Consider the following 23,974-nt stretch of genomic DNA (forward strand, 5'->3'; position numbering starts at 1 on the left):
ATTATTTACTGCCCAGACTGTGGACCAGCAGCGTACTACTGTGAAGAGTGCTGCACAAAACTCCACAGTGTAGTACTGTTTCACAAACCATGTGTTTGGAAAGTAAATGACTTTCAATCATTTACTATTTTATTGCATTTTTGTACTTAAAGAATATTTGGGATATTAAAACAAAGACTTAAAATGGTATACTCAGTGGTACAAAAGATACCATATTAAAGGTGAATATTGCATTATTCATATCTTTTCATTTTTGTATAATTTCTTCATTTTATTTATTCAATTAGAATGATATATATGTCCCACATCACAGTGCACCAGAAACTTGCATTGAAAGGCAAGACCATAAACAATGTCCATCTGCCTACACCAAATTTCTTACTGTGATAAGTCTTTCAGGTAGTTACATTTCTAATAGTTGTGTTGTTGTTTTGCGTGTTGTTGTTTTTTTTATCTGTTTACAATTTTTTTTAAAGTCATTTTGTAATTAAGGTCTTCCGTAGCAACGGAAGACCTTCTACTTATTGTGCTGGTTAAGATTATTCTTATTATTCTTTTTTTTTTTTCCTAGACGCTAACTTTGAAGCTTCATATCTCGCTCATTCCTCAACCGATTTTGCTCAAATTTTCAGCTTTAATACATTTTACTAAAGACTTTCAAAATACTTTTAAACATTTTGGATATTTTCTTCCGTTTGCGAGTTATTTCCCTTTTAGTGAAATTTTAGGGGCTTTGGTTTCCAGATAAAGGCTCCGAGACTATAATAATTGGAGCAGAGAAAACACTGAATTGGTAAAGTAGAAGCATTGTAGTTGTGCACATCATATTTTGTTTTTTGATTTCGCCATTTAAAATGGCGATAGAGAGGGGTCAAAAATTAGGACGCCTGAAAGAGCGAAAATTTGCACATAATTTCCTTTGTATCTTTTAAACTAAAAATATTTTGTTAAGACATGTAAAATAAAAGTTGTGTAGAATTTCAAGAGCTTTTATTTGACACCAGTAAAAGGGGGCTGGCCCCTTAAATTAGGGATCTACGGCCCCTAAAAGTTTTCGCTTTATAGCTCAAAAACGGCAAAGAATTCGATATGGTTTCCGATAGAAAAGTTGTTCTTTAACATCTTATTTATCTCATGAAATTGTTATTTTGTTCGAATCTTGTGTTATATTAGAGTAAAAAGCTATACCCGTAAACAAGTAGCCATTTTCATTTGGCAAGTGAGCGAGAACTCTTCATGCGTATAACTGAAATAAACTTGCTAAAAATAACATACCTGACTACAATAGATACTAATATTCATTTTAAATAAGGTTTTTAACATGCTCTGTGGTTCAAATACAAATTATTTAATGATACATTTCTCTTTTTCTTTCGTTTTAACATAAACAAACCTTCAACAACAACAAAAGGAGAGAGATAAATTATCTTTTATTTGTTTCATATTAGAATTAAAATAAGTAATATACATAAAAATAAAACGTTCAAACGTAAAATAAATCATGGTCAATAACTGCAAGCTGTTTACATTCTTCACGGTCAGCGTTGTTTATACAGTTATGTAACCCAACTCTCGCCTCGCTCGCAGGTGGCCAGAGTGACAAGCTTGCATAATCAAAACAAAAACATCGAAGCTAACTCGGCTTTCGTCCATCGCATAAATAAACACATCAATTACTGGAAAATTATGTTTGAAATCATTTTGAATCCTTTTACATTATATCATACTTAATTAACAATTATATTATGTTTTATTTCAATTATAAAGTAATTGTAAAGATGCTACCGCAAACATTTCGAGTTAGTGATCAATGGACCTCATAATATTTGTGTCAAGTTATACATACATTTAAAAAAAAACTACACCATTTTCCTGATTATTTATCGGGTTGTCATTTTCCTCACAATAAGTTTACGGTAAGGGTATGTGACGTTTCTAATTGTCAGAAAAAATCATACTAAATAAAATGAAGTAGTCTTAAGTTTTATTAACTTATAATTGTCTGCATACAGAAGGATTTATTTGTCGGTTCATTTCATTTCATCTAAATACAATCATGCGTGCAAGTAAATGCGGTTTTTATAAGTGAAATGAAAAAGGCAAGAGCGCCCCAAATATATATATACATCTCAAGCGTCTTATTGTGTTTAATTTTGGAGATTCATCACATGTGGACAAGCAATCTGTGATTTAACTCTACTTTAGCCAGTTGATACACAAGCTTTCTGCATTCTTTACAAAGTGAAAAAAATGGATCCTTTTTGTAAGCATAACAAATAATTTATAAACTTTATTTTTTAAATCACGGGTTCTTATCATGATTATACCAACTCTAAACATGTATAGAAAATCATCAGAAATCCACATCGAATCAGTCTCATTTCATTCAGTCATTAACTGCAAGCATTTTACATACACACCGGGGTTTGTTCTTGTTTACAATTACGTAACCCATGGCTCGATTGCCCGAGTTCGGAGCCATCGCATGTGTACCAGCGATCAGCGGCAATACATGTACACACGACATATGGTCAAGTTCGAGGTTTTTATGTCACACAGCTCCGACGGAAGACCTCTCGTTGCTTTGCAACGAGGTTTGCTCTAGTTGAATGTCTTATTGTGCATATTTTCAAGATTATGTGTATCCTTAAAACAGTTTGGCTTTAAATTATTTCAGGACATCAGCATTGGATTATTATGCAATTTTGCAAATGTGAGATGGAGTCTGTCGCTTTGGTCAGGTACAGACTTTGGCCATCTTCCTCTGAATCCCCCCGTGTTGCATTTGATTTTAAATTGATGGAATTGGCTGTGGTACTTCAGCTTGAAGGTCATTTATCTTTGAAATCTTTCTGTGATGCCATTATTCAATCTCAAAATGGATTCCCTGTGATGGTGCGACCAGATGAGGTAATCATTTTTATTTTGTATTTGAATTTGAGTTCAGCAATAACTGCATAATTGGGGTCATGATAGAAATGTGGGTTAAGATCTAACTTCAGAATTTTGATCAATGTTTTTATTTATTATAAAATGCTAATACATGTACATTCATTTTAATGCATGTTGCTAAAGTAAAATTGGTTTCCAAAGATATTCTAAAAGAGAATAAAGTTGTAAACATTTGGTTATGATAGTTATCGGAGCAGCTTTAATAATTGTTTATTTACATGTAGATTTGATAATTTTACAAAAGTCAAATTGCTGGTATGTATTGTAAACTACACATTTTAACATGGATGTAAAATAATTCCAAAGACTTGGACATAGAATGTAGAATGCATGTCAATAGAGAATGTTACGGTGATATTGTAGTATTGTACTCTCATTTCTGTGCAATTCTATTATACAAATTGAAAGTTTAGGTGTGTTGCTAAGGAAAATTTGTTGTTATGGAAACATGGTCAAATCTGATGTCTTCAGTGGCTCCAACATGTCAATAGAGAATTTTATTGCGATATATTTACATTAAATTATCACCTCAGTGAAGTTAAATAGTACAATTTAAAATTCTTTGTTTGTTGCTACATGTAGGATTGATGGATTGATTGATTGAATATTGTTTAACGTCCCTCTCGTGAAATATGGCTGTAAAATTTCGGCCTATGCTCAGAGTTTATGGCCTTTGAGCAGGGAGGGATCTTTATCGTGCCACACCTGCTGTGACACGGGACCTCGGTTTTTTGCGGTCTCATCCGAAGGACCGTCCCATTTAGTCGCCTTCTACGATAAGCAAGGAGTACTGAGGACCTATTCTAACCCGGATCCCCACGGGATTGTAGAAGGGAAAAGTGGTTGCTATGGAGATATGATTAAATGTGATGTCTTCAATAGGCCTGACATATCAGTAGAAAATTATATGGTGGTATATTTTTTTAAATTAAATTCTCACTTCATCGCAATGTAATCCTACAACTTGAAATTTTACGTTTGTTGCGAAGGACACTTGGTTGCTATGGTGATATGGTTAAATCTGAAGTCTTCAATAGGTCCAAAATGTCACTGAAATATTGTGGAACATTATGAATTGTATTCATTTTTAGTGAATATAATCATTTCAATTCACACATTGTAAATATTCGTGTTTTGGTGTGTTATCAATGGGCCCAAAAGAGTTGCCTAGCCTACATTACTGTGTGCGTTTCCGATTCTTTTGATTTTTGTTTTGAGTACACTCATGTATTCAAACACAAGCTGAATAGCCTAAGTTTGCTTCGGCGGTATAAATTGTTGCTTCATTCGGAAGTCGTGCAGAGAAAACGTCGTTTGTGATTACTGCAGCAGCAACGACTTTGCTTTGGTCTTTTGAACCGTCTGTATAGATATCAATTGTAGAATGTTTGGATTGTTTTATGTCGGGTATTTTTTGTTGTTGAAAATAACGGAATTTGTTTCGGAGTTTTTATATTCAGAAAGTGATGTGTCTACTTTGGGTTTTAGTAGTTTCATTTTTGTCGTGCGTCCTTAAATTAGATTTTCTCATGACGCGTGATTTCAATAACTGTGCATCCCAACGGAAGCATAAAAATTTGAAATGATATGAAAATGCTTTCATTTTCACCCCGGTAATAAGTACGAAATCTAAGCTCCAGAACGTACTTCACACTTGAGATATTCCGAATGAAGAATTAGAATATTTCATTGGTCAACTCACATTGCATTAATCAATGAAACCCAATGATATATATGTCATTAAGGCGGGTAAAAAAAACTGGGAACTAGAATTTTCTCGCATACATGTATATCCCGATTTTCCCGAATTTTTTAAAATTCTATAAAAACTTCCTAATCAGGGAAAGATAACAACCTTTCTGCAAAGTGATGTGAATGATAATATTGCCAGTAACCACGGGTAAAAATCCCAAACGCAGAGTCCCTGAAATCAAGCATCGGTCCTGAAATTGAAGTAGAGATTGAGAAAATTCGAAAGGTGAAAAATTTCAACAAAAATTACTTGCACTTCATTCTTGGCTAAGATTTGAGGAAAATGGAGATAAATTTATTTCTTTCAGCGTTTGCACAGAACATAAACAAGAGTACCGCAAATGGTAAAATATACGCCCGTCGGACAGTGAAATTCAACCTGGAAGCATATTATACAATCTGAATTTATACAACACACATTCTGAATAGAAAAGCCTTAAAGTGGGTCATGGTGCACAAATCCATGTGAACTGATTATGTATTTCTCTGACTAAATTTCAGAGCAATATCTGTGACCATATAAAAAGAAATCTGGAAAACTGTTTGACCTACTTCTACCCCTAAAGTACTGTAGGTTAAAGTGAGCCAATCCAGCTGAAGTGTTAATTGCACTTGGCTTCCTCCGAGTGGAAGCTTTTGACTAAATAGCAGGGCAATATCTGTATCCATAATGAAAACAAGCCCGGAAAACGGTCTGACTTAACTATAGTCCAAACGTAGACCAATCCAGCTGAAAATGCAAACTGAACTTGTATTCTTCTGACAGGAAGCCTTTGACTAAATATCAGGGCGATATCTGTATCCGTAATGAAACAAGAAGCCCACAGGCCTTATCGGTCACCTGAATACTAGTGAAAAGGTATCACTACTTTCATGGGCTATGAAATCTAGGGAAAATTTCCTGTTCTGAATATCTAAGTTAAATTCTAATGTTCAGCAACAGTATAAAACAAGATGTTTTCTTAAAACTTCACTGCCCCCAAAAATGCATACACTGATGAAAGGATTTAAATAATAGGTGTATTAGCATTAAAACATCAAAAGATATGACTAATTTGGACTCATCCTAAATTCAAAACCCTGGGTTTTGATTGAAATTCACCATTTTTTTGTACATCCTTTTCTGCTATTCCTACGTATGCATTTAGATTTTATACACTATCAGCAAACTTACTCATAAATACTATATACTAAGTTTGGCCCCACCCTGGGGTCAAAATGCTTACTCTGGGGGAAATCAAATTTACTATTTTGGTACAAGACTACCTGCTCTATCCATTTAGTTTCAATTTAGTAACAAAAGCACTAAAGAAAATGTTATTTAAATGTTTTACACATAAATACTATATAACAATTTTGGTAGAGGCCTTCATGTTCTACATCACTATGCATTTAGTTTTTCTTACATGTCTGTGGTTCTTGAGTGGTGCATGGCCGTTCTTAGTTGGTGGAGCGATTTGTCTGGTTAATTCCGATAACGAACGAGACTCTAACCTACTAAATAGTTCACCGATCTCGAAACTGTCGGTGCAACTTCTTAGAGGGACAAGTGGCGTTAAATGTTTACACATAAACACTATATAACAATTTTGGTAGAGGCCTTCATGTTCTACATCACTATGCATTTAGTTTTTCTTACATGTCTGTGGTTCTTGAGAAGATTTTTGAAAATTGGTCATTTTTAGACAGTTTTTGCACTGCCCCTAAGGCCCCAGGGGTGCAGGAATCCTGAAATTTACAATTTATGTTCCCTTTGTTCCAAACATGTTTCATACCAAATTTGAAAAGATTTGGAATGATAGTTATCAACAAGAAGCTAAAAATGGTCAATAGTTAACGCACGACGGACGACAACCAATTGCAATAGGTCCTAAAAAGCCCAGAAAACTGTCTGACCTAATACTATTTTTAGTCCAAAAGTAGGCCAAGGATGGACCAATCCAGCTAAAATGCAAACTGAACTTGCATTCCTCTGATAGGAAGCCTTTGACTAAATATCAGGGCAATATCTGTATCAGTAATGAAAAAAGCCCGGAAAACTGTTTAACCTATTTTTTCCAAAAACGTACGTCATGGATGGACCAATCCAGCTGAAATGCAAACTGAACTTGTATTCCTCCAAGAGGAAGCCTTTGACTAAATATCAGGGCAATATCTGTATCCATAATGAAAAACAGTCCGGAAAACTGTTTGGCCTACTTTTAGTCCCAATGTAGGTCACGGACGGACGGACGGACCAATCCAGCTGAAATTCAAACTTAACTTCCATTCCTCTGAAAGAACCTTACGTGTAAATTTCAGGGCAATATCTGTATCTGTAACGAAAACAAAGTACGGTAAACTGTTTGACTTTCTTATATAGCCCTAAAGTAGGTCAAGGATGGACCATTCCAGCTGAAATGCAAACTCACTCTTACAATTCTTGAGGGGTATATTGTGACCAAATTTCAAAGTTGTACATGCATCCGTTACAGAAAAAAATTCGGAAAACATTACCCTGGACGGACGGACAGCCAGCCAGCCGGACAGAGCCATAACATAATACGTCCCGTCTAATGACGGGCGTATAAAAATAAATGGCATGATTAAAGTAGCTAGGAATATGAACTTTCAGCATTCAACTTTAAGCAGATACGGAAACTTGGCGGATCATAAACTTATTTATCATTGTGTGTGGATTGGATGGTTTCAGAAAACTTGCATTGTACCACTATCAAAATTCAAATCATTGATTGATCTGTTGCATGAACTTGAGAAATTTTTTATCTGAAAATTATTTTTGCAATATGAACTACGAGTAAGAATTTTCTGCAAGAAAATTATTTGATGGCTTGTTACAAGTTGTAATAAAACGCGAAATATTTATTCTCTAGAGAGGGGTGACAACATTAAGTCTTCCTTACTGTTTGTAAGGAACAGTCTGTCTGTTTGTACCTTTGTTTGAAAGAATGATATCTGGACTCATTGATTTTAGCATGGGACTCATTATTGTAATTAAGTAGAGTCCGCTGGATTCATGATAACCATTTTCAAGAGGAGATGATTACAACAATAGGTACCATCTATTCAAGACATGCTTAAACAAGAGTACCGCAAATGGTACAATATACGCCCGTCGAACAGTGCAGTTCAACCTGGAAGCATATTGTACACTCTAAATTGATACAACACACATTCTGAATAGAAAAGCCTCAATGTGGGTCATGGTGCATCAATCCATCTGAAATGTGAACTTACTATGTATTTCTCTGAGAAGGTTGTGACTACATTTCAGAGCAATACGTGTGACCATACCAATAAAAAAAATCTGGAAAACTGTTTGACCTAGCTGCAATAATGTAGCCCTCTCCGATTTTTTTTCTTTGGGAGGGGGGGGGGGGGGTCTACAACTCCACTGGATCTCCGTAATGGTGCAAATGCGGGAGTGATTCACTCCCGCAACATTTTCGATCATTCTAAACATTTGCTGACTTTCTTTACGTAAATAGAATGATATTCTATGTTTCTTAATCATTATATAAATTTATAACCTGCAACTTAAGATCAATTCTATGTAAAAATCAAAGAAATCAGATAGGGTCTGGCCACTCAATGTCACAGATTTCTTTGATTTTCACAGTATTAACTTTACTTGCACCATCTTACATAATTTCAACCCCACCACCGAATTTCTACCATCCGTTGCCATGGAAACCGACAGCAGTCTATGAGGGCTAATTGAACTGCAAAATTCAGCCCGTTTTGCCCATGTTTTGTCCTTGTGGTATATAAAAAATTGAAAAAGACAACTAATTTTCTCCATAAATCTCGATTCCCCATAAAATTCCCTCCTTATTTATGATATCTATATCCACCTATGGTAAAGAGTGTGTGACTGACCGCTGTACCAATGTATTATAATTTGGCACTTTGCCAAAAAGTGATTTTTTTGTTGGATTTCATCGATGAATTTAGATAATTTGGAAAATACATACAGCATAATCAACTGCCATCAAAGGATGTCCATATCAAAGACTCTTAATATATATAAAAAGATTAATGGTGAAACGTAGTGCAATTGATCTGTAGTAGCATGAAAACTAGATTTGGGCATTTTGCCAAAACAGGATTTTTTGTTGGATTTCATTGATGAATTTAGATAATTTGGAAAATACATACAGCATAATCAACTGTCATCAAAGGATGTCCATATCAAAGACTCTTAATATATATAAAAAGATTAATGGTGAAACGTAGTGCAATAGATCTATTGTAGTACGAAAACTGTAGATTTGGGCATTTTGCCAAAACGGGATTTTTTGTTGGATTTCGTTGATGAATTTAGATAATTTGGAAAATACATACAGCATAATCAACTGTCATCAAAGGGTGTCCATATCAAAGACTCCTAATTTATATAAAAAGATTAATGGTGAAATGTAGTACAATTGATCTATTGTAGTACGAAAACTGTAGATTTGGGCATTTTGCCAAAAATTCATACTAATGACAAATAATACAACCTACACCATTTTCAGTTAAAATGAACAATATGAGCAATTGATATTTCAAAAATAAACATGGAGAAGTTTAACATATTACTAAATATTAGTTAGAGTGATTAAAAAAACCCATGTAAACATAAACTGTAATCCAGTAGGACCCCCCTCCTCCCCAAACACCAAGTAGATTTTGCAATCATTTCCATAAACGAGCTATATTACATGTACTGTATTGTCATGTAAACTATTATCAATAACTATAAAAAGTCTTCTCAAGATATTGGGTAGATACCAATAAATTGTTCATTGTACTGCCTTGTATTTGTTGACCTTTGACCTGGAAATCATTAGGGTCATCTACTATTCATAACCAACCAACATATGAAATATCATAATTGAACAACAGGCCCAAGATATTGGGGGGACACCATTGCATAGAGTACTAGCTACATTGCACCTAGTCATTTTCCGCCACACTCAAAATTTTTTCAGTTTTCTGGTGGTGCCCAGTGTTTATTGGTGAAAGTGAGAACCCAGATACAATGTACCTGGGAAGAGACCACCGACCTTCCGAAAGTAAATTGGGAAACTTTCTCACTTAATACCAGCGCGAGCGGGATTCGAGCCCGCGCAGACTGAGTCCGTGTCATTTTGAATGCTATGCTCCAACCACTCGGCCACGGAGGCCCTTGTCATTTTTAATCTTTTGACCTGAAAATCAATGGGGGTCATATACTACCAGTGACCAACCCCTGTATGAAATATCACTATCAATCAAAGGGTTCTGAAGAAACTGGTCAGACATCAATTGTACAGAGTATTGTATTGCACCTGGTGACCTTTGGACCATAAAATCAATAGGTGTCATTTTCTACTGCAGAAACTGCATGAAACTTTAAAATTTATTGAAGTTTGTTCAGTGTTACTGTAATCTATGTTGACATACCAGTAATTAGTAAATTTATAATATTAACACAGAACAACTCATTTTTGCAAAGTTGTTTATTCAACAAACATGGATCACAATGTTATCCAAACAACACAATCATCTTTTTTTAAAAATCATTATAATAGTGATTTTCCTTCAACTGTTCAGTAATGAATCCTTATTCAGTAGGCTCACATAAGACACTTGCAGGTTAATTTTGCAATGTTTTAGTTACATTAGTCTTCTGACACCAAAACTTGATCTTAACTAAGTCATGGTGTTTCCTTAGAAGAATAGTTTACTGAATCAGGATGGACTTGTGTCGTGAGGTGTGTTCATTGACTGTAAAACTCGCAGTTTTTTTTCCATTCTCAAGAGCTCTTCTTTGTCTTCTATATCACATAAGAGTCATGGAATGCATCTTCTGCTCTTCAAGTTCTAAAAAATGTGTTGAACAAATATTGAAAAGTTCATCTAATTTTTCACATTTTCATACAGTACACACCTAATTCAATTTGATTAAACTAAATTTACATGTACAAGATCATTCATGATGCTAGAATAGTAATTTTACCACTTAATTAATTACTTAGTTGATAGATTATCATGCCCGCCCACCCGCCCCTAAAAAATCATCTGTGAAATAACATAGATTTATATATCTGGCATTAAATTATGCACTTCTGTTGACAAAAACTCGTTTGTCATCAATATATTTCTCAGAAAATAAAAATTAAAAAATAAAATCTTCCCAGTCTGCCCCATACTTTTTGGTGACCCAGGATGATAATCTTACTAATTAAGTTGAATTGGCCTAAAGGATGTTATGTTTTGATACAGTTTGTATACATGTGTTTATGCTGTATTGAAGAGCTATTAATAGTGTTAATACTCATAAATTAACAAGATGTCCACAAACCTTATTGGTTACCTGAGTATTAATCAAATTTAAAAAAAATCAAAGTATCACTATAGCTCTAAGGGCTACAAAATCCATGTTATACACTATATGACTCTTTTGTACCCACATTCACAACCCTGTGCTTTCAAAATTCGCAATTTTGGTACCCCTTTCTGTTTTTCCTTCATAAGCATTCAGCTTTATTTAAGGTAGTTCCACCCTCCTGTGATGTCATAATATTTTGCGGAGTCAATGATTTAATAAGATTTATGCATAACATGAACATAAATTGTGTTCGAGTCTTTTTCAATAGTTATTGTAAAAAATCTTGTATAACCATAAAATATTTCAAACGTATATGACTAATCAATGAGCTACATTTTTCACAATGCTATATGAGTTATTTCCCCCTGATTACAGGGAGCTCGCATCACATTACTGTCATTCGATGGTGTCAAGTAAGGAATAAATAGAAAATTTGCAATTTCTGATTGCAATCAATTGCCAGTTAAGGAATTTTTCTAAGAATTAAGTGTAATGACTTGAAAACAGTATAAATGAACAAAATGTCTTAGTCACTGATTACATGTATGTGGCCCATGTGTGTTTTTCTTGCAAGCAATGTATGGTCATGATGTAACAAAGTATGTAAATATTAACTAGTCCTCAATTTCTTTAGATCAGAATCATGATGTCCTTAGTATATCAGCAATTCTTCATTATTAATTTCTATCAATATTTTCGACAACCAAACACAACAAAACATGCAATAAGATATGCCTAAAACACATGTACAACCAACGCATACATGTACATTATCAATTTATCGTTTCACAATGAACAACACTACTTGTTGCTAAATGTACACCAGATGCCAATAAACAAAGCATGTTAATTATCTTGAATTGGCATCTCTAGTGTAAAATTTTTGTTAAAATTTACTTGTTCAGAATTTTCAGGCATTATTATGAAGTCACCCCCCCCCCCCCCCTCCTTATCACATGTATGCTTTCATTGTGCTCTTAATTCTAGGTGTCTGTTGTTTTAAAAACAAACTGCTACTGAAATCCTCAGTATCAATTGCATAATTTGGACACAAATAAATGTCAAATACACTTATAACCCCCCCCCCCCTTCCCCAACTCTACAATTTAACGAAGTGTATATCTGAAAAAGTTTTCTCCATAAAATTGAAGAAATCAAACCCTGGTTCTAAAACAAAATTCTCAATTTTGGTATAGAGCATTTTTAAAAGTACCGTCAATCCAGAGTCCTTAGATTTACAATCTATGTTAATTCCCCTTGTCCCAAAGATGCTTAAAAGAAATTTGAAAAGAATTGGAAGGGTGGTTATCAAGAAAAAATATTAATGTTCAATTAACGTCTTATGATGACTGACGCACACAAATAGCAACATGTAGGTCACTTGAGTGATTCTCAACATTGACCTAATTAGAATTAATCATTTTTACAAAAGATACTGAGCTCATACACATGTGTACATATATATGTGCGTCATTGACAACAAAACAACTAGTCTTTTTGAGTATGCTAATTAAGTGAAGTAATAAATTGTGATGAAAACGTTTCAAGTCATCATGTCGCATAAAAAATGGATGGTCTCCTGTGATTATTCTAGAGAATTCAGTTTCCATGCAGGCTCTATAACCAAGAAACTAAACCCAATGTACCACATTCCCCACATCTATTAATTTGTTTTAGGATTTATAATACTGGGATTCAAATTTGAATTTCAAATTATGTATTCAATGTGTATGCATTAATGCTGAATATTTACCTCCTAAAAGTCAGCAACTTGGTCAACTCCATCTTTAGGTGATTTGCACAGTATGATGCTCATACAGCTGAAACACAGAAAAGCACACATTAATTACATAAAATAGTGGTCATGTACTTTGGCCAAAATATGTGATTATTGGATGAAAAAGTAAGAATTCAAAAGTATTTGAATATTTACAATTTACATTTAATATACAGAGATGAGAAAACGTTAAATCATAATAGTATTTGTGTGATTTCTTCTGTAGATTAGAACCATCACATATTAGTGGGGGTTACCACAGGTAAACAAACTTGAAAGTAGCCTGGCTCACCAATATATATGATTTTAACAATCTTTATCTAGAATGCACACAGGCATTCACATGTTTGTTTTTATTGTAAACTTGACAGTCAGAGAGAGAGAGAGAGAAAGAGAGAGAGAGAGAGAGAGAGAGAGAGAGAGAGAGGTCATCACTTAGGATTACATATATTAAGCCTAGTCCTTTTGAAAATTTCCACATGAAACATGATTTTATAAGTATTCCCCAATTTTTACAGATCCTGAACTCTGTGTAAATGTGATAGGAAACTCCCTGAGTGAATGTTAGGTTGGGGACATACTTAACTAGCATTCTATATTGTACACCCATGGCCATGCAGTAAATGACAGGACTACTTACAATGTTCAGTCTACATGTATACCACTATAGCTGACTAGCCTGGCTGGCAGTATAAAATAAATTGGGGTTCTCATATGTTTACTATAAAGCCAAATTTTCTGATACATTTTATTCAGCCTTTACTTTAGAATTTGGATTCTAAATCAAATAGAATACTTACGTCAATACAAGTTCCAACACGGCAACAGGCAGGGCTTTTTCATATTTTCTATGAATATGTCTGTCAGCCTTCTGATTCCCTGGTCATTTTTTTAGTCGGATGTGATGCAATAAAGCGTTAAATTCCACAACATTTACTTTTTCTACGAATACGTAGACGATTGGATGCTAGAGTCCGGTGACTATGGCAAAGATCAAACGGATTTGTATTCCATGAAATACATGTAAACCGGAATCCTTTACCACAATTGAAGATAAAGATCGTGGTAGTGAATTAAGTGAACAAAGAGCATCTGATATTGATAAACTTCTGAAGAACAAATTGAATAAAAACTCAATTTCCACCTCCTGCCATACTGAAAACAAATGAAGGCTGTTCATATCTCCAATACAAGAGAGTGTTACAAAGGGCAATAACTCTTTCTGGTGTATTTTGGTTTGTGCACCAGAGGAAACTACTGGTTTATGTGTTTACCTTTGGTTTCTCCACAAATGTGTTTCTGTACTTTTTAAAAGTAAGATTCAATACATTTTACTAGCATGTGAGTTTACACCAAATGACTGGGCAAATATAGTTTATCCCTCTCTAAAAATTACATATATCAAACCCTTATACATCATAAAAATAATTAATTCTATTGTTTTCAAGGATTAAATAAATACAAAAAAAATTCTAAAAGCTAGAACCTAGCTCAAAATAATTTTTACAATTGTTGTTTTTATAAACAATAGCGTTTAATTTTTGATTATTCAAAATATAACATACATGTGCATATCTTGTCCAGCTGTTGTTAGAGGATCGGTTTCCATGGCAACCGTTGCTAAGTCAAACCTTTGCATGTCCTTTTTGTTTTATATCTATCATAATATTGTTACACACAAAGTTTCATAAAAATCTGTGACATACCGTGGCCACTGAATTTTGATAGTTACATAGAATCAGTCTTAAGATTTGTGAGGTTCTTTTCTACCGTTTTCAACAATTTCGATATATTCCAATTTCTCGACTCATATTTGTGCGCAATGTTTGATTTATTGAAGTTTCAACTTCCGATTGTTAAGTTATTTGCATATGCCATATAAAGTAGTATTTACATCAATGGACAAGTATGGAGGCGAAAGCTATTTCGTAGGTATTTTAGATTTAATATCCAGTCAAATCAAAATACTGAAATGCGCTCAGCTGACTTCATGAATGCTGTCTGTAATATTAATGAGCAGGAACAACAGTAAAAAAAAACCCAGTTCATGCGTTATTCTTTATTCTCGCACAACTAAATAATACATTTCCTGTAAGGAAATAACAAATATTGATTGGAAACAATGTCCTGAAACTTTTCAACATATTCAAATATAAACTTTATATGATGTTAAAAACAAAGGTCACCAGAATAATTTTGGTCACACCCTGAACTAAAACCCTTTCCTTGGATCATCAAATTTACAATTTTGGTAAAGGACACTTGCTCTTTCTTTTAAATACCTATAATCAGAATTTAGTATCAATAACATTACCACCGCTGTGGTGGTCTAGAGGTAGAGTGTTCGCCCTGTATGCGGACGGTCGGGGTTCGAATCCCGGCCGCGACAGACCTAGGTCGTTAAAACAGGTAGTGACAATTCCATCGCCAAACCCTAGGCATCAGGTGTGAATGCCAAGGGTCCTCAGAGATGGCCTTAAAAACGGATATCCCGTGTCAATTTAAGTGTGACACACTAGAGAACCCTCACTGCTCAATGGCCGTATGCGTCGAACAAAGGCCTAAATTTTGCAGCCCTTCGCCGATCTTGGTTACGTCTCCATATGAATCAAAAATTATCGAGAGGAACGTTAAACAAGATACAATCAATCAATAGCATTAAAGGCTATGTTATTCAAATATTTTACACATAAACACTTTATACCCATGACCAGTTTGGCCCCCACCCATCTTCCCAAGTCAAGGGTTTCTAATCCGCTACGCTCCGGCCCCGACCCTGGATCATGAAATACTCTACATGACTATGAATTTTTTTCTTACAGATGTGATAATGTAGAGAATATTTTTGGAAATGTCAAGTTTTGGTAGAAAATGTGAAAACAGTTGTAATGGTAGTTTTCGGTAAAAAGTGTTCAATTGTTATTACGCAATGAAATATTTTTAGAATACAACTAAAATGAAACAAATCAATAGTTTGATACATGTATGTCAAATAATAATAGAAAGGAAAAACAACTGGACAGAAAAGAAAAATACACATAACCACATACACTAACTAACAAGTGTCACAGATATTAATGTCAAAACACACCAATAATGCAGGTCTATATAACAATTTACTTCCATTTCATCACCTCACCAGAAACATGCATCTCTATGACTTGTACTACAGAATCCAGTGCATGATTATCTGTATATAGCAATCAAACCATGAAAGTGGAATTATTTTTTGTAATCAATAATGAAGTTGATTTCAATTCAAAATCAAGTTGGAGAGAATGTGAATCCAAATAAGTCGGATAAATACATGTATAACTGAAAACAAAATTTAGGAAGTTATTCAAAAAAGATGTTCATCATACATGTGCAATATTAATAAATTTGAAACTGAGTGCTGCGTTATCAACAAGAGTGGAAAAAGCTCATTTTTAACATGAAAGTTAGTGCAAGAGGATATACTAAATCGAATATGATAAATTATACTAACATATATGCATGGATTTATATTTAAGCATTGTAGTGATTGTTTGTTATATTAAATCTAAAAACAACCTCCAAGAGTTTGTACACAGGCACATTAAACACTGTACTCATCAACATGTGTGTATTACACTCCTTGTGCAAAAGCTCATAGTCATATTGCAAAGGAAACTCAACTGCTTGTCTGTGCTGTGGACCGCAAACCATTTTACATTCATGCTTGACACAATGGCAATGTTTATCAAACACTTGTTCTAACTATATGTATTTCAGTAAACAACCCTCGTAAAATTCCAGGCGGTGTTTAGAAGACTTGAAACCGGGGCATTGTCTTCCGTAAACGCAGACCTACCTTTTGTCTTTTCCCTCCCCCAAGACCATTATTTTCAGTCTCACTTTTGAAACTAAATAACGAAATCAAATTTGATTGTATTGACGATGATTCTGAAGAATATCTTGGTCGTTTAGAAATAGTAAGGTAAGCCTAAATTACACTGTTGCATCCTCTAAATTCCTGCATGACCTACTTACATACATGTATATGATCGGGGGATCGATGTGTAATCAGTTACGCAATATCGTCCCTCAGAGACACCGAGCTCTGTCCTTCTGTCAAAACATAATCGTGCATAAGTTTTTTCTCGTTCACGATCGACGCGGATCAAATAAAAAATTTTTTACTGTGTTGCACACATTTTTGCTGTGTCGGACAAAATGTTTACTGAGTCGGAACAGCAATTAAAACACAAATGGAAAACCCTCATGACTCGTGTATAGCTTAATGACGTGGCTTCTAATTATAGATTGCACCAGACAAAAGTATAGCTTTTCTTGACCTCCAAGGGCTATGCGAAGGTAACAATGCAAAAAGGTTTCATGTACAGATTCTTATCTATTTTTAGATTTTGAATTACTTAATAATCATTTTAATTATTACAGACGCAGATTCAAAAGGGAATTTTAACTGAAGAATGACCTGCTTCTGTGTTCCCCTTTCCCCCAGAATGAGGACAAAATGTCACCTTTTTATACACACTTTATCCACTGTCCCACGAACTGTATTTCCAGGAGGAAAATGTCCCTGTGGATATGAATGGTATCCCCGTACTAGATCGTTTGCAAAATTACGACTACTTTAAACACGACTTGTTTACTACAGCGATGCATAGATTTGCCTATAGGTGGCGGTAAACCGGAAACGTGATGACGAAAGCAAAATCCAACTGGCGACAATAAACCGCAGCTACGCTTAGCGCTCTAAAAACGAACAGCAGAGAGTAAATTATTTCTGCAACCATATGATTTCCCTTTCTTTGTCGGAGTGACTCGAGTGACTACATTTTCGCGCAGATTGTCAATGTTTAGGTTTTTCAGTAGATCCACCTACGAGATATCGTGATAACAAGCACGGCGGAGCAGACGAAGAATTTTGCATACTGTACATGATGTTTAATGAAAAACACCTTTATTAGACATGCCCAAGCAAAAAGTTGGTACTCCTTTTGGTATAAACAACATTTGAGACTAATACACGGAGCTTATTATCGGTTATTCATAAAATTAGTTTGCACCATTATGGAGATCCTATGGAATTGTAGCCCTATCCCGAAAGCGTCAGAATGAAAAAAATCGGATATGACTACATTATTGCAGCTATCTTTGACCTACTCCTACTCTTAAGGTACTGTAGGTCATAGTGCGCCAATCCAGCTGAAATGCAAACTGAACTTGTATTCCTCCGAGAGGAAGCCTTTGATTAAATTTTAGGACAATATCTGTATTCGTAATGACAAAAGTCCGGAAAACTGTTTGACCTATTCTTAGCTCAAAAGTAGGTAAAAAATGGACCAATCCTGCTGAAATGCAAACTGAAATTATATTCCTCTAAGAGGAAGTCTGTGACTAAATTTCAGTGCAATATCTGTACTCGAAGTGAAAAAAAGCCCAGAAAACTGACCTATTTGTTTTCCAAAAAAATATATCAAGGATGGACCAATCCACCTGAAATGCAAACTGAGTTTGTATTCCTCCAAGATAAAGCCCGCGACTAAATTTCAGCGCAATGTCTGTATTCGTAATGAAGAAAAGCCCGGCAATCTTCTTGACCTATTTTAAACCGAAAAGTACGTTAAGGACAGACCAATCTAACTGAAATTCAAATTGTTCTTGTAATGCTTCAAGAGGAAGCCTGTGACCAAATTTCGGGGAAATATCTGTATCCATAATGAAAAAAGCGCGGAAAACTGTTTGACCTACTTTTAGTCCTGATGTAGGTCACGGACGGACATACCAATCCAACTGAAATGCAAACAGAACTTGTATTCCTCTGAAAGGAAGCTTATGTGTAAATTTCAGGGCAATATCTGGATATGTAACGGGGAAAAAGTATGGAAAACTGTTTGACCTACTTATAACTTTAAGTGGGTCAAGGATGGACCAATCTAGTCAAAATGCAAACTCACTCTTACAATTTTTGAGGGACAAATTGTGATCAAATTTCAAAGTTCTACATGCATCCGTTACGGGAAAAAAATCCGGAAAACATTACCCCTGACAGACAGACAGCCAGCCAGCCAGACGCACGGACAGCGCCATAACATAATATGTTATATAATGAAGGGCGTATAAAAATGACAAAGATGTCTGATGACTTACAAAAAAGACAATAAAAATGAATGTCAATATATCGACGAAATGTTGGAAAGGACCCATCTCAAATGGGCAAAGAAATTTCTTTTATACTGTAGAGAACATATGAGATTGAATCACTGAAAAATGACTTCCCCAACTTTTACTTATCCATACGCACCATGTGGTTACTCATTAACAATGAGAGAAAATAGCGTTTGAAAAATATTCGATCGATCTACATGCATATATCGATGGAATATTTATCAATGATTATCATATAATGCCCACCATAAATAAGTATACACTCACCAAAATAAGTTACTCACGCATATAAAATATGGGTTACATCATTGATACAGATTTGTTGATGCAAAATACATAGCTCTTACATATAAATAGGTGACGATAGGCTTTTAACTTTTTACATCCTTATTTTTATTAAAATACTTCATTTTCTGAATTTTCTAAAAAGAGCTATTATGCTTTTCAACTTGAAACCATTTCAAATCAATTACTTATGCATATCATTGTGTATTTGATGTGTACTTTTACAAGACCCTTTGATTTTTCATAGTAAATAAACCAATATCACAATTTAACAGACTTCACCAAAAACATTGAATGCCCAATTGCATTATTGTTTCAAATATATTGAAGTTGTACCCATAACTTATTATTTTACTGAGATAAATTGAAAGTTATTCACAGTGAATCCAGCTCTCTTTTATTATATTGAATGTATTTCATGCCAAAATGTGTAAAAATCTTATGTGTATACTTATGTTTGGTGGGTAGTGTATTTCTAAGGAAAAAAAAATAGACACAGTATAACGATAACTAGGCAATAACCTATCATTGGGACAAATGCTGTATGACGTCTTTCATACCGATTGTTAGGTCGTTCTTGGCACACTGATTTTGACTACGGATAACTCCGTGTACCTGATCAAGATGTAGGGCTCGCGGCGGGTGTGACCGGTCGACAGGGGATGCTTACTCCTCCTAGACACCTGATCCCACCTCTGGTATATCCAGGGGTCCGTGTTTGCCCAACTTTCCATTTTGTATTGCTTATATGAGTTATGAGAGTGATCACTGTTCGTTATCTTCACTTTTCATCACTTATTTCAAATGCACCACGTTATCTTTTTATGCAATTAGAATTTAAAACATTAGTGATGAAAATACCGTTAGACAATTTCATATTTGTATTAGTTTTGATAATGAACAAGCATTCTGAGAGTATTGCATAGCAATACATAGTCCCCTACCGGAGGCAAAAATTATTGGACTGCATCAATATTCAAAGTTCGTTAAGAGACCAAGGTTATGGTAAAAGGGAAGATTGGGAAACCAAGATGGGAATGGTTGGAAATCAACTACTTTTCAGGTACAAAGACTAGACAAGGAAAACTTCAAAATCGATCTGTAACTTGTAATGACAAAGCAATCATCATGATGTACTGAATATCAAATGAATATCTGTAAGCACATTTAAAAAAGTCCGGAAAACTAATAATTCATGCTATTTTTCTAAGTCCAAGGGTCATAACTTAGTGAAAAATCAACGGACCTAGACGAAACTCGAACTTGATCTGTAACTTGCTATAGCAAAGCAATGTACCAAATATCAAATGAATATCTGCAAGCACGTCAAAAAAAAAAGTCCGGAAAACTAATAATTCATGCTATTTTTTCTAAGTTCAAGGGCCATAACTTAGTGAAAAATCAACGGACCGAGACGAAATTTGAACTTGATCTGTAACTTGTTATGGCAAAGCAATGTACCAAATATCAAATGAATACCTACAAACATTTTTTTTTAAAAAGTCCGGAAAACTGATTTGCAGGACTGACGGATGTAGCGCAAACCTTAAGTTCCCTTCGACTTCGTCGGTAGGGGACTAATAATCACACACACACACACCCTCTATGGACTAAAACAGAACCTCCCATTTAGGACTAAAGCAGACACGCCCATTAAAGACCCAAAAATAATACCGTACGGTTTCTTCACGGATCACTTGATGTGGGCTGAGCTCATCTATAGTCGTTGTTATTTACCTGGCAAAAAGATCAGGGTGTTATGTATACTTTTGATATACACAGGGCATGTCTCAGGGCTGTCTGCAGAGTTTCAGTGGTGATAGTGTTTGTACAATGGTTGTATCTCTAACGGTAGCTAACACACAGTCTACACTCTCTCTTTCTCTTACTCTCATTCATTGGCTGAATGAATAATTTCTTTTAAAAATATAAAGTATCATAAATTGATAATATAAATTATTTCAGTAAGTTACAAGATTTAGAAATTAATGTGGAAAGTATTGTTTGATTTCTGATTGTGTAATTCATAATACATGTATATAGAGGAGAAAAGAATACAATTATATTAAAATTACATTGTTGATAATTGCGAGAAAATAGCAGTCGTGGACAGGTCCATGCTATCAAAACTCTGGTATACTGGGCTTTCTCAAGATTAAAGAATGCCTGTACTAATTGACTGTTATTGCTATCAAAACACCTCACTGGGATCCCTCCAGACCACAGTCTCTGCAGATGTCACTCCACCTGAGATCTATTGTTAAATGTTTGAATGATAGGCGGCTTACCATTTGGGGGTGTTAACTTAAAATGGGGTCTTCAAGAACTAAAGAAGACACGCCCATTAAGGACTAAAACAGATTGAATTAAGAAATTAATAGAAACATGTAAATACTGGTAATGCAGTAAAACATTTTTTTTTTCATACATATTAATATCTTAAACTTGAATAACTTCTCAGCTCTCGGTATAATTAAATTATTGAAGGGAGGCGCTGAAACAAATTACTTACAATACAGTCGTGTTGTTGGGAATGTCGGGTGGTACAGAGAACAGCTCTCTTCCATCACACATTACCAATGTCCCATTACAGGAACATTTTTCTGGACAGGCAAAAGTTCTGACTATTAGAAGTCCAAAAAACGCAAGAATCGCTCTTCTCCATAGCATGATGTGTTTTTAGCGACTAACAAGCTAATGGAAAGAGGAAGAGGTTAGTGCCCGATATTCAGGTATTTCACTTATAAAATATGCATATCCTACATTTTCTCAACCAATTGTATCATATCAAGATTGAAATGTCAAAAATCACATCCTCTCTAACGGATTATTAACAAATTTTTTTTTTTTTTTTTTTTTTACGAAATACAAGGACACTACACGATGCACGACAAACACTTCCCCTTTTCCAAACCGATAGATCGGTATTTGAAAGTACTATTATAACTGCGTAATACAATCTGAAGTGAGATCTTAACTATGTGTATAAAAGGAAATCACTTCAAGTTTTCCAATGTTAGCTTACATTATTGCGTATCGAGTGCTTTGTAATTTGACGAATGTTTACTTTGTATACAGGCCTGGGGTAATGGTAATGTAATGAGAGCCTATCTCAGTGTAGTGGACCATTTTTGCATTATACATGTAAGTGATGTAATGAATTACTTTTAGAAAATATACTGTAATGTACATTACATTCCATCAAATAGTTGATGATAGTTTGGAGGTTTAGATTAATTCATTCTTCTAGACCTTATGAACAAAAAGATGAACTTTATGTATATTGTCTTTAAGAGTTAATAGTATTTAATGAAACAATACTTTAGTTCTAATACCCAAGGGATAGTAAGTCAACACTAATGCGTTTCCTAATAACATTGATGAATATTGTGTGTGCTTCATAGGAAATCATACAGCTTACATAGAGGCAGGTCCCTTGTTAAACCCATGGTTGTCACATCCACAGATGTATATTTCTTAATTTTAGGACCACACCTAGCTGGAAGCAACGACGCCACCATTCTAAGCCAGATACTTCATGCTAATGCAGAGGATCTGAAGAGCTGGTTCCATGAAGATTTTTGTTTTTGTAGACTGGGGATTTCGGGATTTACTTGATATTCTTTTCGAGTTGGGAATAAGAGCTGAAATGACATGTCTTCTAAATATTGAATATATATAAGATTAATTATATAAACAAGTTAGATTTAATATCAAAAATTTAATATTATATATTGATACCTTTGAACTACGCTTAAGGGGAAGTTCGTTGATGTTCGGATGAAGTCGTTAAAGAGCCCGATGTGGTTGTATCTATAGTCACCACGCATTCAACAACCAAAATGGCGAGAGGAGGTTTTTCATCCCCGAAAACTTCTCCTTTGGCTTTAGTTCAGTCCAGGTATGCATGTATATCAAATACTTTACATATGTTGAATTTCTTATTTTGTTTTATACCATATTATGTATATAACATACAAGATTTGTTTTGATATAGAACTATGAAAAGAGAAGGGTGGGCAACCCTGACAGGGTGCAGGACGATTGATGAGTGCTTGAATATGTATGTTCCATGTAGTCCAGCCCATCTGGATCTACTGTGCAAGTTTCGTGGCCAGATCCACTTGGTCTTTATATGCAACAGTTTTTAAAGGAATATTTTACTTTGAAACATAAAACTTTAATATCGCGTTCTGATTTTTATAAACTATAGCAAGTCAATTTTTATCAGAATTCTGTATTTCTAAGTAGTATGAACGTATAATATCCAGTATTAAACAGGAAGAATTTAAGGAAATCTACAGACTTTTGGATATTAACGGAAACTCCGATCTCATACAAAATTTTGAGGATGCCTTGTTGAAGTCGAATGGTAAAGATGACAATGAAGATAATGGACGGATTTTTCCTACATACAAATTGTATTTTTAATCTTTTTTATTTTCTTTTTAGCATGTGAAGCCCGTGGGGATCCGGGTTAGGTTTGGTCCCCAGTACCCTTTGTCGTAAGAGGTGACTAAATGGGCCAGTCCTCCAGATGAGACCGCTACAACAGAGGTCCCGTGTCACAACAGGTATGGCACGATAAAGATCCCTCCCTGCTCAAAGGCCGTAACCGCCGAGCATAAGCCTAAATTTGCAGCCCTTCACCAGCAATGGTGACGTCGCCATATTAGTGAGAGATTCTCTATAGGGACGTT

At 34.7% G+C, this 23,974-nt stretch overlaps 1 protein-coding gene and 2 long non-coding RNA genes across 8 annotated transcripts in view; 1 reads left to right on the forward strand and 2 right to left on the reverse strand.

Annotated features, from left to right (window-relative positions):
• LOC125649445 (uncharacterized) overlaps nt 1–21,944 on the reverse strand; it is a 36,674-nt gene extending 14,730 nt beyond the window's left edge. For all 4 annotated transcript variants that reach the window (XM_056166965.1, XM_056166964.1, XM_056166963.1 and 1 more), the window contains exon 1: nt 21,787–21,944. In XM_056166965.1, the coding sequence (XP_056022940.1) occupies nt 21,787–21,944 (158 nt within the window). The remainder of the gene's footprint in view (nt 1–21,786) is intronic.
• On the forward strand, nt 399–23,702 carry LOC125649447 (uncharacterized). Of its 3 annotated transcripts, XR_008803472.1 has the most exons (5): nt 2,142–2,542; nt 2,678–2,910; nt 22,353–22,418; nt 22,762–23,175; nt 23,272–23,702. It is a non-coding gene; the product is annotated as an uncharacterized LOC125649447 (long non-coding RNA). The 3 variants fall into 3 exon arrangements; XR_008803471.1 differs by having other exon boundaries at nt 399–2,910; XR_007360696.2 differs by lacking the exons at nt 2,142–2,542; nt 2,678–2,910 and having other exon boundaries at nt 22,287–22,418.
• Nucleotides 10,173–14,194, reverse strand: LOC125649444 (uncharacterized). Its single transcript, XR_007360694.2, has 3 exons — nt 13,637–14,194; nt 12,813–12,879; nt 10,173–10,551 (listed from the first exon to the last, which is right to left on the reverse strand). It is a non-coding gene; the product is annotated as an uncharacterized LOC125649444 (long non-coding RNA).
• Nucleotides 23,703–23,974: the final 272 nt, after the last annotated feature.

The sequence above is a fragment of the Ostrea edulis genome, chromosome 5, assembly GCF_947568905.1.
Source record: "Ostrea edulis chromosome 5, xbOstEdul1.1, whole genome shotgun sequence".
Classification (NCBI taxonomy): Eukaryota; Metazoa; Mollusca; class Bivalvia; order Ostreida; family Ostreidae; genus Ostrea; species Ostrea edulis.